Source organism: Drosophila miranda, chromosome XL (genome assembly GCF_003369915.1).
Source record: "Drosophila miranda strain MSH22 chromosome XL, D.miranda_PacBio2.1, whole genome shotgun sequence".
In the NCBI taxonomy this organism is placed as follows: domain Eukaryota; kingdom Metazoa; phylum Arthropoda; class Insecta; order Diptera; family Drosophilidae; genus Drosophila; species Drosophila miranda.
In genome coordinates this window covers 25,215,776-25,238,291 of record NC_046673.1, presented here as the reverse complement: position 1 = coordinate 25,238,291, position 22,516 = coordinate 25,215,776, and the positions used below count along the sequence as shown (strand labels likewise).

The window sequence follows — 22,516 nt, the reverse complement described above, 5'->3', positions numbered from 1 at the left end:
ACTCAAAATGAGTATTGGGGTATATTAGATTTGTGGTAAAAGTGGATGTGTGTAACGTCCAGAAGGAATCGTTTCCGACCCCATAAAGTATATATATTCTTGATCAGCATCAATAGCCGAGTCGATTGAGCCATGTCTGTCTATCCGTCTGTCCGTCTGTCCGTCCGTCCGTCTGTCCGTCCCTATTAGCGCCTAGTGCTCAAAGACTATAAGACCTAGAGCAACGATGTTTTGGATCCAGACTTCTGTGATATGTCACTGCAACAAAAATATTTCAAAACTTCGCCCCGCCCACTTCCGCCCCCACAAAGGACGAACATCTGTGGCATCCACTTTTTTAAAGATACGATAAAACCTAAAACGCAGAATCGTAGAGAATGACCATATCTTTTAGACTGCAGAATCTGAATTGGATCGTATTATTATTATAGCCAGCATCAAAAAAACAATTTCATTTTTTCTCGCCCTGTCTCTCTCTAACACACACGTAGCATAGCCGGCTTTGCTTAGAGTAAAACATTAGCGCCTAGATCTCAGAGACTACAAAAGCTAGAGCAACCAAATTTGGTATCCACACTCCTAATATATCGGACCGAGACGAGTTTGTTTCAAAATTTCGCCACACCCCCTTCCGCCCCCGCAATGGATGAAAATCTGGGGATATTCACAAATCTCAGAGACTATTAAGGCTAGAGTAACCACATTTGGTATCCGCACTCCTGTTAGATCTCACTATAAAACGTATATCTCAAAATTTCGCCCCACCCCCTTCCGCCCCCACAAAGGACGAAAATCTGTTGCATCCACAATATTGAGGATACGAGAAAACTAAAAACGCAGAATCATAGATAATGATCATATATATCAGATTGCTGAATCTGGATCAGATCAGATCATTTTTATAGCCAAAAGAAACAAATCAATTTGCAGTGGCTACGCAGCGCCCGACGTCACGCTCAGACAGATTTTCTGTCTCTCTCGCACGCACTCTTTGTCGTGTCGTTTAATATTAGCGACGTCTGCCGGAGGAGAGCCATACTGCCTAAGTATCGGGTATAACTGTAGAGTTGCGGTGTCCGCAGCAACTCACAACGTTCCCCCTCGTTTTTTTAGTATAAATTGATTTTTTGAATAGTTTATTGAGTATCTATCGCTAGTTGTCTCCCTTTCTATTTTCTCTGCTCTTTCTTCGTCTCCGGTAATATCAAGAATATGCCATGGTGAACACTTTACTCTCTCTCTCTATGAACTATAAATCTGTGGGCGCTGAACTCGGTTCAGTTTGCACTTGATGCTTTATGCTCTCACTTCTATCTCCCCCCTCTCTGTCGCTCTCTCTATCTCAATATCTTTTCATTCCCCTTCTGCGTTGGCAAAAGTGTGTCTCTGTTTCAGTTTCAGTGTTTTTCTTCGTCTATGTCTGAGATGCTGGCGCCGGCATTCGGTGAAGTGTCTGGAAGCTGGAGCCCCATGGCTGCAAAATGGGATTGGGATTGGACCGTAGGTGGGTGGCAGAGGATGACCCAGTCAATCATCCGTTCCCAGGACACTTCAACACTTCCCTCTAAATCCACCAGCACTCCCACTTGGGGACACCTTTTGCTTGTTCCGTTTTTGCAACTTTCGAAATTGTCTATTAATTTTCATATCGGAAGCATTTCTCAATAATAATCGTGACTGGGCCCCTCAACAATCAAGCCTACATGGTGGAACTTCATTCCCTTTTTTCGTATTTCTTTGCTAAATCTCCTTTTTTTCCTTTGTCTGTCTTTTATATTTGGCCTATGAGGGCTCGTCTCTTTTACACACAAAAAATTCAGTAATTATGCTATGTCTTCTAGATTGCAGAATCTGAACCAGATCGTATTATTACAGCCAGAATCAAGAAATCCATTTAATTTTATCCTGCTCTGTCTCTATCTCTGTTAGAGATAACACACACGTTTCATGGTCTTTCTTTCTTTCATCGCGCCATTTTCTATATTTTTTGTTGATAAGCATAAGACTGCTGCACACATTTCATTGGAAATTCAATGCATTTCTTCCTTTTTCAACATTCAACCGGCTCTGCCGACCACTGACCATTTTCTCCAAATATTAAGCTGAGATCTTTTCATCTCTGCGAATTTTCATTGCGGAAACTTTCACTGAATAGTGGAGTAATCTTCAGTCAACATCTGGCTCTTCCTGCTTCTTGGCTCATTAGGTTATTTAACAAAACTTCCTTGCATTACCACTCAATCTTCAACCCGCTCCTACATACCTTTTACCTCTCGCCCTGACAACCTGCCCTGTGGGCTATTCTCTAATCAACAATTTGATTTGCCTCTCTCTTTCTCTCGCTAATGCAAAACTTATTATCAGCTTTTGCTGGCTTACGTGACGAGTCCCAAGCACCCACCTGCAACACACCGTCACTAGCCTGCAACCCACCGCACTCCATCCACAATGCGGTGGGTTGCATTCCTCCTCAGGCTGTCGGTGGCACTCGCCCAAAACTCACCACAAAATTTTTGTCGGCTTAGGGCAGACTCCAAGCCTAGTCCGGGGACTCCGCCTCAACCACCTCCACTTTGCTCTTCATCCCTTTCCCAGTACGAGGCTCAGTCATGTGCAGTGTGCGGACTAATTAAGACAAGGTCGGTGCACTAACTAACAATGGCTTTAAGTCAGTAAAACGATATGGCGCTCTACAGACCCAGAGTGAACAAAGCGAAAGCAGACCCGGACTCGGAGCCGAAGAGCGCCCCGAAAATGGAAGAAGAATACGGAGCAAAGCCAACTGGAAGGGTCGGGTGCTCCGGAGGGTTCTCTACCAGCCTCTACCATAGCCTTCCTCACGTAGCGAATAATAAATATTTTTGTTGATGCGATGATAAGCCAGAGGCGAAGGACCCTGAGCGGGTTGCGCAGGTGGTTACAGGCTGAGGGCGTGAACAACACTGATTCAATGCGATTAGATAAAATGAGATTTTCCATTTAGCTGTGTTTTCCACACCCGCTACCCGTGGAGCATAATTGTATATTGTATTTCTGCAGAGGCTGTTACACAGCCCCAAAATCCTTATATATGTACACACAAATGTATATATTAAGGTGTAAATTTATAGATGATTTACAGGGAATTTGTAGACTTTTGTGATGAGCAACTTAAAAAAACACTGTAATGTCATCAATTTTAAAGCTTGCGACTCGTACAAACATGCGTTCATATTGTATATATGTACATATATATATGTACATATATGTATATGCTGTGCCGTACTTATGTTTTGCCACAGCAATAAATTTGCAGTTTACTGCTGTTTTAACAGCTTTTCAATCGCGATTTTCAAAAGAAAAATAATTTTATCCGCTAAATTAAAAAATTTCTATAAGATTGGCGAATTTTTATAAGCGTGACATCATTGCATTATTTTTTCAACATTTTTAAACAAAAAATGGTTTAAAATTTGTCGTAAAAAAGTGTTGGCAGATTTATTTTCTTATAAGCTATGTTCTTTTAATTTCCTCGATTTGGACGCTTTTTTTTGAGAAATTTGCCCTTGAGTTGACCGTTGGTTGTTGGTGGGTAGAAGTCGCTTCACGATTAGAAACATCGTTTAACGGTTTAAAGAAGCAGCGAAATTGCTTTAAGCATCCGTGAATGCAGGGACATCGTTAAAAAAGTGAAAGTTAATCAAAAAATATATGTATATGTATATATATATTTTGCAAATAAGGAAATCAGGAGATCTATGATTTAAGTAAATATATCCATTTGTTAGTAACTATTTTATTTATATTTTTCAATTTATGTATATTTTATATTTATTCATTTATGACTCATGTAATATTATGCCGACTTATTCGATGTCTTGACTACCATTTTCCGTTCTGTTATAACCCATGTCCTTCGATATCTTTGCAATTTTTCTCTCGTTGCGGAGACTGCAGTAAAAAAAGGTTCTACATAATGGACAAATGAGATGTCTGATTACTGGGTATGATAAAATCTGCTTATAGTACCTACATATATGGACATATGTATCTGATATAATTTGTGTTTTTGACTGTTTTTCTGTGACTCCTCTTGATGCCGGCGCCAAAAACTTGGCAGCTGTGACAGCCCCCGAAAGCTCCGTAGCAGAGAGCATTTCTGACGCAGCCAAAAGCTTTGTGGTGAAAAAGCGAACGAACTCAGAGAAGAGAGAACTATTTTGAGAAAAAAAGGAGAGAGTGGCTGAATGGCGGGCTGGTTGGCTGGGTCTAGCGTGGGAGCTAATGCTCGTAATGTCGAATTACTTGCGTTCCGAGTCCGAGCCGTGTAATTTTATAACTCTGTACTGGATATTTTTAGGCAGCTGCCTTTTCATGTCAGGCTCACGCACGGACGAGCATGCACGAGCATGCTCGCACACATACATACATACAAACACTCACACACCCACTGAGCTAGGCGGCTGGCAGCAACATATTGATGCGTATACGACACGTTGTCCAGGCCAACAGTTCTCCTCTCGGAGAGTGGGTGCCCGACACAGGTGCTCGTAAATGAATAAAAATAAAAATGGAATGGAAATAAATTGCATTACATAATTAAAAAATTAAACCCGGAGAGAGGAAAAAGAGGGGGTTAATTGGATTAGAGTTAAAGAATGTCCCTTAATTAAATGCTTTGAAATGCTACCATGCCACACTTCTGCCTGTGACTCCCACTCTGGCTTCGGCAATGGCTATGGCTCGGATGTTGGCTCTGGTTTTGCCAATAGTTGGTGCTGACCGCAGAGAATGGTTAAAGGCTTTTCCAGAGGGGGGAGAAAATAGAAGTGTCAGAGAATTTTCACGGGTCGTTCGCCTGGACCGCAGCAGAAGAGAAGCATATATTATTTATTTGCATTGCACAGATTCAAAAAATGAAAATTTAAATGCATACTACCATATGAATTCCCAGACTTTTCCGGTTAGTTAGCGCTCAGATGCCTCGGTCAGTGGCAATCCCACTGAGAGATCCGATTTCGGAGCCCGTTAGCGGACGTTCGACGTTCCCTTAGGTCGATTAACAATTTCATAGCATTGACATTGTGGAGCCACCTACCATCTGGCATTCCACCCACTTCTGACGGTTTCTAGGATGATCGGAGGACTGGAGGCTGAGCCATAAATGTGGGGAAGGACTGTGCAACATTATACCACTAAAATATTCCACGAATATTTTTTTATATAAACTACTTAACCTATGTATATCTGTGTTGGTTTAGTTGCTGTTTCCGTCCTACAAGCACGAGTATATTCCTCCCAAAAAACCTCACTCCGCCTTCTGGCTGCTGCGATAATGATTGCCTTCTGCAGAAAGCTCGCTCCAGCAGAAAGGAACAAGCTCCCCGGCCGTGCGGCGGCTCAGAGGAGCAACGATGACTGCGAATTGAGGACTCTCCCAGCTCTCGTCTCTCGGTTAAACTTCGTCCTCGTCGGCGTCGTATCAACAAGGACATTCGACATACTGTTGATTGCGCTCCGAAGCTATTCAGTCTATTTTCAGACCGTGTGACGTACGGAACGGAACGTTAAACGGAACAGGAAGCCGAGCCCAAAGACCGAGCCTTGAGTCCGGAGTTTCGTCAATGGTTCCGCCCACTCAAAGCTGGAGCCACCTTCCACACGCTCTCACCAGCTTACTGTAGTACTTATTTTTTATTTTTTTTTTTGTAAAAAATGTATAAAACCTAAATGAAAATTCATATTTGACAAGGAAGCAACAACGGAGCAAACAATTGCGGTTGAGCTGGAATGTAAGATAGTCCTGTTGTTTTTTTAATGGTATTTTGTTTTGGAGCTAAGAAAAAAAGTGCAAGCCGAAAAAATCGGGAAATCGGCTCCTTTATTGATAAGGCCACACACACAAGCCAATATTCTCCAAGAGGCGTAAGAAAAATGTTGGAAAGGTGCAAAGACACAAAAAATAAACATGATATCCTTCCTTTCATATTTGCCCAAAGTATACATATGTTAAGACCTTAAAAGAAAAGTCTAGGTATTTGCGAGATGAGTTGTAAATTCAAACTAACTTTTATTATTAAAATCAGAGCCTTATATGTGATTGACAATGAAGCATGAGATACAATGTCATATGCGATTATTATCGTTAGACCCACGAAAAGGATACATTTTTACTGCGGGTGGCAATCTGAGTGCATGCTTACATTAGTGTTATGTTATGACTACATTGGTTAAGTTTTTTCTCCAGCTGTGTTTTGTTGTCGTATATTTCAATGGGTTACAGATCTCTCATTATACCCGAGCTTGTCTACTTTATGTGATTTCTTTAGAGATCGGTTTTTTGGTTACATGTGTGAACGTGTACAATAATATGTTCATGTTTGAACAATATATGTTGAATGGAATTTGGCCGGAGAGAAAAGGAGCGGGGAATGAATGTGTGTTGGTTAGATGTTGGACGCTGCGTAAAAGACAGCCCAAGCAACCCATAAATGGATTTCTGAGAGCTCCGTACACACACAAGAACACACGTATACGAAAAATGTATGCATATGTTCAAACCACAGGAAACGAAAAGTCGGGGAGTCGCGGTACCTGAGCCGTCGCACTGTAAGAACCAGTACTAAGATTTAATATATACAGATTCATATATAAGTATATTTAATCTTATGATCTATGTATGTACTGATACAATATATTCCTGCACTCCGTATATTCTCTTTCCAGCTAATGAAAAATACTATAGCTGTTTCTATGCCACACTGGCTGCTACATATGTACCTCTGTCTCTCTTTTCTCTCTACATCCTGGCGGCAGAGAGAAAGAGAGGGAGCAAGAGAGAAGTGTCTGCCGTGGGAAAGTAAAGTATATATATTCTTGATCAGCATCAATAGCCGAGTCGATTGAGCCATGTCTGTCTGTCCGTCTGTCCGTCCGTCCGTCTGTCCGTCCCCTTCAGCGCCTAGTGCTCAAAGACTATAAGATCTAGAGCAACGATGCTTTAGATCCAGACTTCTGTGATATGTCACTGCTACAAAAATATTTCAAAACTTCGCCCCGCCAACTTCCGCCCCCACAAAGGACGAAAATCTGTGGCATCTACATTTTTAAAGATACGATAAAACCAAAAACGTAGAATTGTAAAGAATGACCATATCTTTAAGACTGCGGAATCTGAATTGGATCGTATTATTATTATAGCCAGCATCAAGAAAACAATTTCATTTTTTCTCGCTCTGTCTCTCTCTAACACACACGTAGCATAGGCGGCTTTGCTTAGAGTAAAACATTAGCGCCTAGATCTCAGAGACTACAAAAGCTAGAGCAACCAAATTTGGTATCCACACTCCTAATATATGGGACCGAGACGAGTTTGTTTCAAAATTTCGCCACACCCCCTTCCGCCTCCGCAAAGGGCGAAAATCTGGGGATATTCAAAAATCTCAGAGACTATTAAGGCTAGAGTAACCAAATTTGGTATCCGCACTCCTGTTAGATCTTACTATAAAACGTGTATCTCAAAATTTCGCCCCACCCCCTTCCGCCCACACAAAGGACGAAAATCTGTTGCATCCACAATATTGCACATTCGAGAAAACTAAAAACGCAGAATCATAGATAATGATCATATATATCAGATTGCTGAATCTGGATCAGATCAGATCATTTTTATAGCCAAAAGGAACAAATCAATTTGCACTGGCTACGCAGCACCCGACGTCACGCTCAGACTGATTTTCTGTCTCTCTCGCACGCACTCCTTGTCGTGTCGTTTAATATTAGCGGCGTCTGCCGGAGGAGAGCCATACTGACTTAGTATCGGGTATAACCGTAGAGTTGCGGTGTCCGCAGCAACTCACAACGTTCCCCCTCGTTTTGTTCTTGGCTGCTTGTTTTTTATTTGTTTGGCCAGCCGAATTTTTCTGGAGGGCCCAACTTCCTCTTCCTTTTCTCTTCCTTCCACAGATTTTTCATTTTTTGACTTAATTCTTGTTTTCCTGCTTTTCCTGATTATTCCTCATCCTAGTCCCCCTTTTTGTTTCCACGCTGGAGAAATTATTGATTGTTGTACTTGGCCTTGATTTAAGTTGACAAAGCTGTGCGTGTTGGGAAATATCTCTCATCTCTCATGCTATCGCGGTCTTTCAGATAAGAGAGGTAGTTACGTGTAGTGCCATACGACCATTATGCACTGCATTAATTAATTCCAACTGCTTCTTTTTTTTTGCTTTTACGCTTTGACGCGCCGGTCGATGTTAGAGATTCATTTTCTCCCACTCACGCTACTACTTTGCTTCCTCTGCTTCTCCGCTGCTTCGGCAAATCCCTCCTCCATCACATCTGCACATTTTGTTACCCTATTCGCTCTTTATTTCCTTGTTGCAGTTGGCCTGCTCTGCTGTTCGCGTGCCTTACGAAATTGAATGAAAGTAATTAAATCAAAATAAAAGAGGTTATGTAAATCTCGCTCACGTGTGAATTTTCTCCTCTCACTCTTTCTAGGCATGTGTGTGCTCGTGTGCGTTATTACGGTTATTTTCCTTTCCTTTTGCTTTCACTCTACCAATAAAAAGGTAACTTTGAGTACTAATTTCTAGCACTACTTGCTTTTGTTTCTTTAATTTGCATAGCTTACCCAAAATATGTATTAGTCGGAGTGAGACAAAGATAGTAGAAAAGGGGAAAATTATATAAATCAACCAAAATTACGGAAATTGAGATTAAAATGGACGAAAAACTTGTAGCGTTTGGACACTTGTAAGAAATATGCATCTCATTTTGTGGTGACAAATGGAAGCGTGAAGCAGACCACAAAAGGGACAGGACCTGTGCAACCTTTGCATGAACTTTGGGTGGTTAATTCCAATGTAAGTGCTGTATCGGCTACATTTTATGAATTGCAGTTCTGTATAAAGAAAAAGTTCAGAACAAGTTTAATTATTTAAATAATCATATTTTATTTATCAACATCTAAAGCATTTGACGGTTAAAATCGGCTGATTCGTCTGGCATTTATCTGGCTGTATCAGTGCCCGTTCTTGTACATGGTACTTGAAGAGTATACGGGTGTATCCGATTTGTGGGGAAAATGGATGCGTGTAACGACCAGACGGAAGCGTTTCCGACTCCAAAATTGATCAACTACAATAGCCGAGTCGATATAGCCATTGCTGTCTGTCCGTCCGCCTTGTTTGACACCTAGTTCTCAGAGACTATAAGAGCTAGACCAACCAAAAAAGTGTATTTCAAATTTTCGCTACGCCCCCTTCCGCACTCACAAAGGATGAAATTCAGTGGCATCCACAATTTCAAAGATACGAGAAAACTAAAAACGTAGAACTATAGAGAATGACCATATCTACCATATCAGATCAGATCTTCCACGCCTTCCACGTGCTTAGCCATTCTCTGTGTCTCTCGCTCTCACATACACTATCATCGAGCAGTGTGCGCCCTCTAAAGTCACAATGGTCCCCCCTTGTTTCTTCTTTTTTTAACACTCGACGCAATCTTTTCCAGAAGCACAACGATACCATTGACTCGGCGCTATTTTGTGCACTGTGACTGGGGATCCACATGTACATACATGGTTAATCATGGCAAAATTTTCACTGTCAATAATGGCTGTTTTTTGTTGTTGGTAGTGGTGATAATTCACAAGATAGGCAGACCAGGGTTGAAATATGTATTCGAAAATTCGTACAAACGCAACTGAAAGGCAACCATAACTCAACTTTTTTCCACCATTGGACCCTAAAGATTTTCCTATGTAAAAAAAGTGAGTTTTGATCAAAACTTAATACTCAACCGTAGTGTAAATTACTTATTAGAGACTAGGAGTAGCAATCAAAACTTTGATTCAATCACATTTCAATCTCACACACATACTCAATCACAATAGGCGAGCATAAATAATAAAAATAAAAAAACGAGCGGGATACCCCCGCAGTTGTAGTGTTGCTATCTCGCTCCCCTCCGCCAGAGAGCGCATGCTGCACGAGGAAGAGTGTGTGAGGGAGAGGCAATGAGTAAGTGCGTGGAAGGGAGTTGGGTAGTCACCGCAATTTCATTTGTTTTTTCTGGCTAAAATAATGATCCGATGTAAGCCAGATTCAGCAATATGATAGATATGCTCTGATTCAGCTTTTTCAGTTTTCTCGATCTTAAAAATTTTGGCTGTCAAAGATTTTCGTCCTTTGTGGGAGCGGGTGGGAAATATCAAATTTGGTTGCTCTAGTTTTAAAAGTCTCTAAGACTTAGGCGCTAATCGAGACGGACAGACAGATGGAAAAATAGATATATGTAGCTCAATTGACTCGGCTATTGATGATGATCAAGAATATATATACTGTATGGGGTCGGAAACGCTTCCTTCTAGACGTAATACTCTTTGAGTGTTTCTACTTTATTCCCCCTCTTTCAAACCAAGTCGTGGAAAACTTTTCACCAAAGACTCTGGTGAGGCGACCAAAATCTAAAATTTGAGCAAGATTTGAATAATCTGGAAAGTTCAATAAATCTTTTGGATGGAATGAGTTCTGACTGATTTAGCCCTTTTCAAAAACTTTTTTTCGTCACAAATTTATACTCGTACTTGTTAAACGATTAGCAGTTACACAAAACTCATGGTAAAACACCGCATGAGAACGCATGGTGAAAATTGTAATTAAGTTTTGTACATTTTTTATCGCTTTAAAATGTTGTTTTTAGCTGTGACGCGTTACTATGGTCCAGGACTTAGACAATTAAGCGTTACTCAAGCTCCATAGCGGGGCTTCCTTGAAATACTAATTCTCACGAGGTCATAGACTATTTATTTTTTTTTATGTTTTGAAATAATTACTCAGATGTTAAGGTCTTTGCTGTACGTTCGTGCTGTTCGTTCGGTCATTTCGTATCCTATTCTGTGGATATGCCTAATTGCAGTGTTTCTAACTTTTTTTTATTTTTTTGTCAGCTCCCATTCTCATATTCATATAAGTTGCCCTTTATGGCTGGCCGCCTAATCAATTTATTAACTAATTAATTTACTTAGGCCAAGTTTGATCGAGTTTATCTCGCCCAATTTTCGCTCTCTCTTTTAGTAAGCAATTAAAACGATAAAGTTCGATAAAGGGGAGGGTGTTACGAAAGTAACGTTAAGTTTAGTTCTGTAGCCGCTCTCAGTTCCAAAGTTTCTCTGGCTTCCCCTGCTTCTTCAAACAAAAATAGCATTGGAACTCGTCGGTGCCTACCCTTCCGAATAACCCCCCACTCCCTACTGATATACTAAATGCCCCACCACACGTCTTACGTATTTCAATACCTGTTCACTAGTCGTTTGGCAATTATTCACTTCAACGTCAGCGCCGATGGCTAGAGTATATAATTCACTATTAGAAATATGTCTATATGAATCGGAAATCGCAAAATGCCCCCGGGCAGCGATACCATACCAGCCATGACTTACACTGAGAACAAGACTGAGGACTGCGGCGCCTTAAAGTATGCTCAATTTTCTTTTCTTTCAATTTCCGATCCTGACAGATACAGACATGGACATGGACGTGGACATGGACTTGGACACGGAAATGGACACAGACAGACACCCTAAGCAGTTAGTACAAACAACTTCCGACAACTGCAGGGATGCTGGGACATGGATGTGGCAAGAATGTGGACGTGGTGAATGGACAGGACAGGTCAGGGCGATGGTGAGTCTGGGGACCCTGCTAGTTAGCAGTTGCATCACCGACAACCTGGCCTGCTATCCTCCAAGCCCATCCCCGTCTTCCATTCCTCGGTGTGCATGATGCTTCCCAGCAACTTTTTCGCTTTTTTGATGCGATTGCTTCGTCCGGTCCGGTCCGGTCCGGGGCTGATTCTAGGGCTTTCGTTCAGTAACTGCCGACCAAATTTATTCCAGATTTATTTTCTGGCGATGCGGAAGCAATTTTCGCTCCACTTAATTAGTCAAATTTGCAATAGGGGCTAGTGCCACAGCCTTATATTTTTATAGGCATATCTTCTAAAACAATTTTTCTATAGTTTCCAGCACTTCTGACGGTTTTTCCTGTTTTGGAATAGAAAATAGAAAATGGAAAAGGAAATGAGTATTTGGGTATATTAGATTTGTGGTGAAAATGAATGTGTGTAACGTCCAGAAGGAAGCGTTTTCGACCCCATAAAGTATATATATTCTTGATCAGCATCAATAGCCGAGTCGATTGATCCATGTCTGTCCGTTTGTCCGTCCCTATGAGCGCCTAGTGCTCAAAGACTATAAGAGCTAGAGCAACGACATTTTGTTTTAAGACTTCTGTAATATGTCACTGTTACAAGTGTATTTCAAACAATCGCCCCGCGTCCTTCCGCCCCCACAAAGGGCGAAAATCTGTGAAAATCTGTTAAAAAGATACGAGAAAACAAAAAACGCAGAATCGTAGAAAAAGGCCATATCTTCTAGACTGCAGCTTCGTGACAGCTTCGTATTCCTGCCTCTGTTTATAGTCAAGTCTATGTCGTCATCGTTTTCTGTCCATACGTGTACCGAAGATGGAGCTATAGTTGAACTAAAACTGAGAGCTGGGAATATCGTCAATATTCCGGTCTCTGTGACATTTCATTGCTTCAGACAGGGCCACCAAATTAGTCCGCAATTCGTAAAACGGCAAACCGAAGTCTGGGGGTCTAATTATGGCTGGGACCTTTTATGTGGCAATAAATTATGATTGCTGCCACCCACGTGGGGGAATTGAGAGAAGTAGCTGTAGGCCTTCGTTATGTGAATCTCTGTCTCACCCTTCATCGGCAATCCAAAGTCAATTAAAGTCTCACGCAATTTGCTTGTCAGGTGGCAACAAGGAATTAAAAAAGTTTTCTTCTCCTCCTTCACGGAAGCAGGTGCTGGAGACGGGAAGTAAAAAAGAAAAAAAATTGCCTGAGAAATTATTAAAATTTTAGTTACGCATGTATATAGAGGGACATTCTAGAGAGCATCGCTGCCATTGTCGTCCGCTCTGTCGTCGAGCCACCACAAAAGGTAGAAAAATACGAAGTCCCCGCTCAAGACGAATGCCAAATACTTTCAAGGATTCTTCATGACTCGCTTCTTCCCACCCGATCTGAGATGTGGTGGAGTTGATGGATAGACTCCCTCCGCTCAGGATGGCAGCTCTGTATGATTCTTTAGTCCATTGTGCCTAGTACCTGGGCTGCTAGTGCTATTTTGTTGTCGTTGTAGTTCTTTTTTGCCTTGATTTCGGTGATGTGGGATGGGTGGTTGCACGGGTGGCTGCATGGATGGTTGTGCAACTATGGAAAGGTCCATACAAAACCCGCCGTCGCGAAGGCATGTGGACGACAAGTGGACGCGTCGACGTGCTTAAATATCAAAGTACCTTTGGCTATTTATGATGGGTAGGAGGCTTGAGGACCACAGGGCGAGGGTAACTATGACCGTGGCAAGTGGTGATGCTGCTGGTGCAGCACACAGTCTCTGTGTGGCTGTGTAGCTGCAGCATGATAAATGACGTCTTGCCTTGAAAATGTACAGCAGTGCCTCGTTTGGGCTACTGACGATAGCGATGATGGGAATGATGGAGATATTTAATCTGGTGCCACTTGTATTTGCAGATCGAGCTGAGGCCAAATCAGGATAAGACACGTGTTTCCAATCACCTGCCAACGCTACCACTGCCACCGCGAGCCTGACACCAAGGCTGACTTAGGAGCGTACCCAGAGGGCAGCAGGCCAAGAGAAGATAACCAGCTGGAGGGAACTGTAAGATGGGCAAGAAAAACTCGAAATTGAAGCAGGACACCATCGATCGCTTGACAACGGACACATACTGTGAGTATCATTTTTCCCTTACATTCAGTAAATCATTTCTGGGTGCGTTCCCGGCCTTGAACTCTGTCCATGAGCTGCGAACCGGTTCCAGGACATAGTCGTATATATTCGGCCGCACTTGAGAGCCTTTTTGGCAGCTTTTAACGTAAGCGAAATATAACCTTCCGAGCAGCTCTTACTCTTTCGTTCTCGCTCGCAACTGTAACTGTAAGTTGCCTAAGTCTTAGTCGCTCCCTAAGTGCCAACTCTTCTGAACTCTCGCATATCAGAGAAAAGCTTTCGCAGTCCTCAGGAATTCCCAAAGAGTAAAGGATTGTCCTTCTCGTCATCGCTGACCATTTATTATCTCAACAATTGGTGAGATGACCTTGGGGAGTGGATACTCTTTGGGGGCACAAAGCAGCCGCTTGTGGGGACAGAGAGGCTTTTACCATTACTGGAAATGGGAATTCCAGACCCAGACCTAGCTTGCTTACATTTTATATGCGAATAATCTGTCATACCTGATATTTTACAAGGTGAATATAATACACGTTGAATTCACGTCCTTGTACAACGGAAACCCTGGTTGGTTTCTATTTGTTAACCATTCTTGATGCCACTGTAATCTCTATATATAACGAGGGGGAACGTTGTGAGTTGCTGCGTACACCGCAACTCTACAGTTATACCCGATACTAAGTCAGTATGGCTCTCCTGCGGCAGACGCCGCTAATATTGAACCACACGACAAAGAGTGCGTGCGAGAGAGACAGAAAATCAGTCTGAGCGTGACGTCGGGCGCTGCGTGGCCACTGCAAATTGATTTCTTGCTTTTGGCTACAAAAATGATCCGATCTGATCCAGATTCAACAATCTGATAGATATAGTCATTATCTATGATTCTGCGTTTTTAGTTTTCTCGAATGTGCAATATTGTGGATGCAACAGATTTTCGTCCTTTGTGGGGGCGGAAGGGGGTGGGGCGAAATTCTGAGATATACATTTTATAGTGAGATCTAACAGAAGTGCGGATACCAAATTTGGTTACTCTAGCCTTAATAGTCTCTGAGATTTGTGGATGCCCTAGATTTTCGTCCTTTGCGGGGGCGGAAGGGGGTGTGGCGAAATTTGGACACAAAACGGTCAAGGTCCGATATCACAGGAGTGTGGATACCAAATTTGGTTGCTCTGGCTCTTATAGGTTCTGAGATCCTTGAACTCATATTTTGCAATTGGCAAAGCCGACCATGAAACCTGTGTGTTAGAGAGAGACAGAGCGAGAAAGAATGAAATTGTTTTCTTGATTCTGGCTATAATAATTATACGATCTGGTTGAGATTTTACACTCTAGAACATATAGTCATCCTCTACGATTCTGCGTTTTTGGCTTTATCGTATCTTTAAAAATGTGGATGCCACAGATTTTCGTCCTTTGTGGGGGCGGAAGTGGGCGGGGCGAAGTTTTGAAATATTTTTGTAGCAGTGACATATCACAGAAGTCTGGATACAAAACATCGTTGCTCTAGCTCTTATAGTCTTTGAGCACTAGGCGCTGAAGGGGACGGACGGACGGACGGACGGACGGACGGACGGACGGACGGACGGACGGACGGACAGACGGACAGACAGACAGGGCTCAATCGACTCGGCTATTGATGCTGATCAAGAATATATATACTTTATGGGGTCGGAAACGATTCCTTCTGGACGTTACACACATCCACTTTTACCACAAATCTAATATACCCCAATACTCATTTTGAGTATCGGGTATAATAAGCGGGAACGTTATACCCGGCACTTAGTCAGTATATATTTAAGCTTGTGTCCGTCTTGTCTGACGTCTTGTTCTCAGAGACTACAAGAGCTAGAGCAACAACATTTTTGTATCCAGACTTCTGTGATATCGCCCCGCCCCCACAAAGGACGAAAATCTGTGGCATCCACAATTTTGAAGATGCGAGAAACCAAAAAATCATAGAATCTATGATTAGAGAATGAGAATTACCAATTCTACCAGATTGCCGGATGTGGATCAGATCGGATAGTTATTACAGTCTCTCTCGTCCTCTAGCGGAGAAGAGCCAGACTGACTGAGTGTCAGGTATAACCGTAGTGTCACGGTTGTAGCTCAACGTTGCGACTCACAACGTTTCCCTCGTTCCAAATATTATTGGGTTATTAAGTCTGCTAGAAATTATTTTGCACTCTGTATAGTGATGTTGGGTCTTATAGCGCTTCCACTTGTCATACGCTTTATTTCAAGCAATATTTAACCCCGGATGTCATGGCTAATCCACGTTAGTTGCTTTGGCTGGAACCAAGTGTTATTTTCTGCGATGTCAAGTTGGTCCCGTACTCTATGCAATGAATATATTATTGTCTTTGAAATATTTTTGTAGCAGTGACATATCACAGAAGTCTGGATCCAAAACATCGTTGCTCTAGGTCTTATAGTCTTTGAGCACTAGGCGCTGAAGGGGACAACAATAGTCTATGAAATTCTTCAGCCAACATGTCATCATCAATGTTTTCAAAGTCTCTGTAGCTTATTAACGAAGTATCATCTAGCCGTTATATCACTCACTCGTCACCCGTCACTCACTCGGTCAGGAGGCGCACACTGACGAGGATGAGGATAGAGCGTGCGCGAGGCACGCGCACGACGCAGTGCGCAGCCACGGGAAATTGTTAATTCCTTATTCTGGGTATAATAATCATTCGATCTAAGATACCCTTATACTGTTTGAGTACCGGCCATAACGGCCATCAGACGTTGAAGTGTGTGCAACATTTGATTAGTTTTAGCATGGTCCCTCCATTCCTACCCTCATCCTAATTCCCGTTCACTTTTCCTTACCTTTGAACCACTTTGGCAGGCAGCATGCATGATTTTTTATACCCGATACTCAAAATGAGTATTGGGGTATATTAGATTTGTGGTAAAAGTGGATGTGTGTAACGTCCAGAAGGAATCGTTTCCGACCCCATAAAGTATATATATTCTTGATCAGCATCAATAGCCGAGTCGATTGAGCCCTGTCCGTCTGTCCGTCCGTCCGTCCGTCCGTCCGTCCGTCCGTCCGTCCGTCCGTCCGTCCGTCCGTCCGTCCGTCCGTCCCCTTCAGCGCCTAGTGCTCAAAGACTATAAGACCTAGAGCAACGATGTTTTGGATCCAGACTTCTGTGATATGTCACTGCTACAAAAATATTTCAAAACTTCGCCCCGCCCACTTCCGCCCCCACAAAGAACGAACATCTGTGGCATCCACTTTTTTAAAGATACGATAAAACCTAAAACGCAGAATCGTAGAGAATGACCATATCTTTAAGACTTCGGAATCTGAATTGGATCGTATTATTATTATAGCCAGCATCAAGAAAACAATTTCATTTTTTCTCGCCCTGTCTCTCTCTAACACACACGTAGCATAGGCGGCTTTGCTTAGAGTAAAACATTAGCGCCTAGATCTCAGAGACTACAAAAGCTAAAGCAACCAAATTTGGTATCCACACTCCTAATATATCGGACCGAGACGAGTTTGTTTCAAAATTTCGCCACACCCCCTTCCGCCCCCGCAATGGATGAAAATCTGGGGATATTCACAAATCTCAGAGACTATTAAGGCTAGAGTAACCACATTTGGTATCCGCACTCCTGTTAGATCTCACTATAAAACGTATATCTCAGAATTTCGCCCCACCCTTTTCCGCCCCCACAAAGGACGAAAATCTGTTGCATCCACAATATTGCACATTCGAGAAAACTAAAAACGCAGAATCATAGATAATGACCATATCTATCAGATTGCTAAATCTGGATCAGATCAGATCATTTTTATAGCCAAAAGGAACAAATCAATTTGCACTGGCTACGCAGCGCCCGACGTCACGCTCAGACTGATTTTCTGTCTCTCTCGCACGCACTCCTTGTCGTGTCGTTTAATATTAGCGGCGTCTGCCGGAGGAGAGCCATACTGTCTAAGTATCGGGTATAACTGTAGAGTTGCGGTCTCCGCAGCAACTCACAACGTTCCCCCTCGTTTTCATTTTTGTTTTACGCTTTTGAAAACAGCTGTAGAGTAGAAAGTGGGGTGGTGTAGCTGTAACCCAAGTGTGTCATGTGGGGGCTGGTAGGCAAATCGCTTATAAAACTAAAATGAACGACCCCTGCCGAGGGATACCATATTAACGTTTCTTGGCATTTAACACGCTGTTGCAGTGTCATATTGCAATAGCATTTTGAGCCGCATTCACTTGGCTCATGGACATGCATTCCACTATGCAATCAGAAAGCTGAGTGGGAGTGAGAGAGGGTTAGAAAAAAGATTCTTAAATGCTTGGATGCTACCCCCACTGTTACTCCCATTCCCATACAGCATCATACGCATTGGCATCCTGTCAGTGGCTAGCACTCAAAATTCACTCGAATATTGAAATTATTATTGCACCTATTATGTTCCTTACGCCCCTTTTGGACCCTCTGCCATATGCGAGCTTGCACTTATCTTATCTTAGCATTTTGTATCGCATTTAATAGTGGAAATAAAATATGGAAATGCAACAAGAAAAGGTGAGGCATCGCCAGGAACCAGCACGACCAGGTATTGATGAAGGGGAGTGACTGAGAGGGAATAGGGTGAATACGGTAGAGTGGAGACCAATCAGACTAATTAGACACTGTAAGATTTATCGATACTTTGACAGCTACGTACATACATGTACAAACGAGTTACAAACATATGTCTTCAGGTATATGGTTATATTGATTCGCCTGTGCCCATACCATCTGTGATGACTCTTTCTTCTATTACAAACAGAACGCATTTTAAGTTCGCAGTGGCTCTTTTTCCAGGGTCCCATTTATTAATTAGCATTTGGGCACACCCACACCAAGCGGCAGGCTTTTGCTTTGCTACACATTTGTTTCTTGTGTCCCCCCGCTGTGCATGCATGTGTGTAAAAGTCGAGATTAAATCTGTTTAAAATGAAATTCAATTAATAAAAACAAAAAATACGGAATTTTTGTCTCTTTTTTGTGGCGCCGCCCTCTACCTCTGTCCAGGACTTCCCACTTAGGTAGCACAACAAAATGAAATAAACGATGCGGGCCAAAAACAACTTTTGGTGTAGGGCGAGAGCTGGGATGGGAGAAAAGGGTTCCGGGAACTGAAAGGCAAGAGAGTGCAGAAATGCTGCTTTGAAGAAATGAACAATTAGATCGATTTAATCATACCCTTGCAAAAGGGGGGTATTTTGGAATTGAGTAGACACTTGGGATTGAAAAGAAAGCATATTTGTTCGTCATCATCGAGAGCATAGGTATGTAATATTTATTATGGCCATGAAATATCATCAGAGGGATCGATGCATCGGAAACAATATCAAAAGCTTCGGCACGGAGAATAGCCTTACTTTCTTGAGTCTGCTGGAGCCACACTGCAAGGAGCGAAATGAAGAAATGGAGCGAGAGATGGAGGAGCACCTGCCCGAGCCTGGGCCCGGGCGGGGGGGACTTTAAGTATCCGTACGTCTTGGCTATGAACTTATGTATTTGCTTTACAGCTGCCAGCGGTATACAAATATACTCATACTCGTACAGTAAAGGCAGTGAAGCAATTTTAGGGGTGCTGCGGCAGGAAAGGACCCAACTACACATGTATGTATTATTCATCTAGCCGCATTAAAAGTCGTTGTCCGGCCCACATCGACAGCCACTGACGAGCGGCAGGATAACGGTCCTTGGAGCTTACTTAGCCCTGGAACGCGTTGGCGTGCGCAGACTTTTCAAAAGGTTTCGTAATGCGATGTCATAGGGTGGGGGGGCGGTCGTGGGTATTACTGGTTATGTCTGTTTATTCAGATACAGTCTGCGGCTTGGCTGGGACCGGGCTACTTTCAATTGCGTGCCAGAAAACACACTGTGAAAATTGATTGGAGATGCAGAAATGAAGCATGTAGAAAAGCTTAACAAACGACTCGATCGACTCGAATGTCAAAGAACCAGTTTTCTCAGTGTAAACTAACACCCTGAGCAGGGGTTAACGTGCTTCACTTTCAGGAGTAGATCATCAAGAACGTCTTTTTCTCTTTTTCATTTTCAAAGTGCTTTTTACTGTGCCTTTTTAACTGTCTCACATCTAAACTAGGAGAGTGCCGCACGCGCTTCAAAGTAGACGATAATTCTGACTAAATGCCTCGCATGCAGGCGAAACGAGAACGGAACCGTAATATAAAAATGGAAAATATAATTATAGCACTTCTTTGTTGCTGGACTATACATTACTCATATACAGTGCACAGGTACTCACAACAGCAAAATCGGAAATGGTGGTCGGATGTGTCCTGGAGAGGTGTCCACTAAGCCTCTCAAGTGAGCACCGTCAATATCCAAGGCTGAGACCTTAAATAAGCTGCCATAACTCAGCGGCTCAGCCACGACACTTGGCCCAAGCAGAGGGCCAATTGAGAGACCTGGAGTTGATATTAAGAATGATAACATGGGGAGACCCTTGCGGCGCAACCCAGTGCGAACCTCAGTTGAATTTTAGAAATCGCACAACTAATCTTGAATTTCTCTCTATTTTACAGTCACCGAAAAGGAAATTCGTCAATGGTAAGCTATAGGAAAACAACAAATTTTAAGGGTTGAAATTTCTCCTATACCTACTATCATTCCACTTCGCCTTTTTTTTATTATTATTTTTTTTTTTTAGTCTTCACTGATTGCACTTCCAATTCAATATTGGCTTACAATTTTTAAATTTTCAAATTTGTTTGTATCTCTGTTTTGCTTCAATTAGCCGATATTTTGCTTACTTAATTTGAAAACGAACGAAAAAATATGTAAATTTCAAATGGAAAAGCACTTCAGACTTAAATACTTTATCTGCGCGAAATTATTCAACTGGGGGAAAACTTTTTCGTTTGTCAAAATTTCTCGGTCATTTGTTTTGTGTTCAAAAATGATTTGTTTTTAATTTAGTTTAATTTTATTCTTTATTTTTTCGGTTCATTTCCATTTCTGTCTTTCTCCCTCTGTCTCTCTCTCTTACGGTAATTTATTTTTTTTTCTCCTTCTGGTGCCTGGCTCTGCTTTTTTTCCCGCTCTCTCTCCCTGTAACCTCTGTGGGCTATGCTATCCGCTATCATGATCTATGACACCAACGAAAGGCACAAAGGTTTTTTGAAAGACTGTCCGAACGGTTTGCTGACCGAACAAGTGAGTATCCTACCGTTTAACCATCCCTACATCATAGCTCATAGTTATCATCCTCATCACCATCGTTGCCGCGCCTCCCACAGCCATCATCATCCTCGCATACCGAACCACAAACATCATTCTATTACTGGGGCAGTTCTTCATTCGATCCACCTCAGATATATGTACTTAATATAATTTAATATTATCGATGTTTTATTGAGTCTGCTTATTTACAAGTAAGATATATGAATGGGCTTAAAATTTACAAATATACAAACAGACAACTTCTTCAACCTTACTTGCTGGTGATGGTCTATCGGAGCTTCTGGTTGGCCATGGTCCATTGGTGGATTCGTTGTCTTCACGTCTAACCTTGCCTGTGCTGCTCTCAACACTGGTTCTTGTACGTGTGTTTCCTCTAATATTTCCGCTAGTATGGACTTCACCGATCTGATAATACTTTTTTACGCAACTCCCATATGGGTTGCTCCTGGGGGTATGAATGACCATTCTATTTGCGGGTAATTGGTTTCCAGGTCGTTTGGTAAGATTCTTTAAATTTCTAATCCGGCTCGCGAGTCTTAATTTGACTTCGTTCTGGTTTTTAGTCACGAATACGGGCCCTCCATCTCTTTATTTCGCTGCGAAGCCTTGTAGAATTGTCCTGAATTGAGTTTGCTCTTTCACCTCCTTTGGACCTGAGTGTGCTTTTCGATATGATTATTCCTAACGCGTCTAATGAGAAACTCTCTTTTACAAGAGCGTCCAGCATGTGGATGGTTATTACATTCATAAAATTATCCATTTGTATTGAGATTCTCCTTGCGTGATGTCTCCAGTCCATCGTAAGCATAACTCGTCCAATGTGCCATCAATACCTAGTTTTTCCGTTATCTCCGTATCGATCAGGGGACAGGCGGATCCTTCGTCTATCAGTACGATCACTTGCTTTTGGCCGTTCGGTCTATACAATGTTGAGGGGACATGTCTAAACAACGTGGCTTCGTGTGATAATTAAGAGAGACAGATGTAGCGAAATAAAAAACAGTAGAGGAAAAATGTAAACTTATAAAATATATATTCTCAAATAATGCACGAACTTAAAATTAAACCTAACCAGCGGTCATAGTTCCTCTTTCTCTCTATGTTTTTCATCTTTCATGACAGGTTCGACCAGAATTTAAAGAGTTCGCGGAGAGATATCCCCTCGCCGCATTAACGAGCAAGTCAATTCGTCCCTTTTGTGAACAGTGATACTAAAATACAGAGAGAGAGAGAGAGAGCATGCGGCAGTGTATCGGGCCCGAAACCAATTCCGACTCATACATATATATAACGAGGGGGAACGTTGTGAGTTTCTGCTGCGACCTCAACTCTACATTTATACCCGATACATCGTCAGTATGGCTACATTGAGCGGCAGAGAGTGCAATGCGTGCGGGAGAGACAGAAAACGTGTCTGACCGTGTCGTCGGGCGCTGAGTAGCCACTGCAAGTTGATTTGTTTCTTTTGGCTATAA

General features: G+C 42.3%; 1 protein-coding gene across 8 annotated transcripts in view; it reads left to right on the top strand.

The window, feature by feature from the left end:
• Positions 1–22,516, top strand: part of LOC117189217 (frequenin-1) — a 33,263-nt gene that overhangs the window by 6,662 nt on the left and 4,085 nt on the right. For 2 of the 8 annotated variants that reach the window (XM_033394280.1, XM_033394277.1), the window contains 3 exons: positions 13,594–13,810; positions 20,384–20,408; positions 20,966–21,014. In XM_033394280.1, the coding sequence (XP_033250171.1) occupies positions 13,747–13,810; positions 20,384–20,408; positions 20,966–21,014 (138 nt within the window). In that variant the 5' untranslated portion in view covers positions 13,594–13,746. Of the gene's footprint in view, positions 1–5,508; positions 5,663–5,731; positions 5,772–8,481; positions 8,553–13,593; positions 13,811–19,815; positions 20,096–20,383; positions 20,409–20,965; positions 21,015–22,516 lie in introns of those variants that run through there. The other 6 variants (XM_033394288.1, XM_033394281.1, XM_033394297.1 and 3 more) reach the window with 6 other exon arrangements.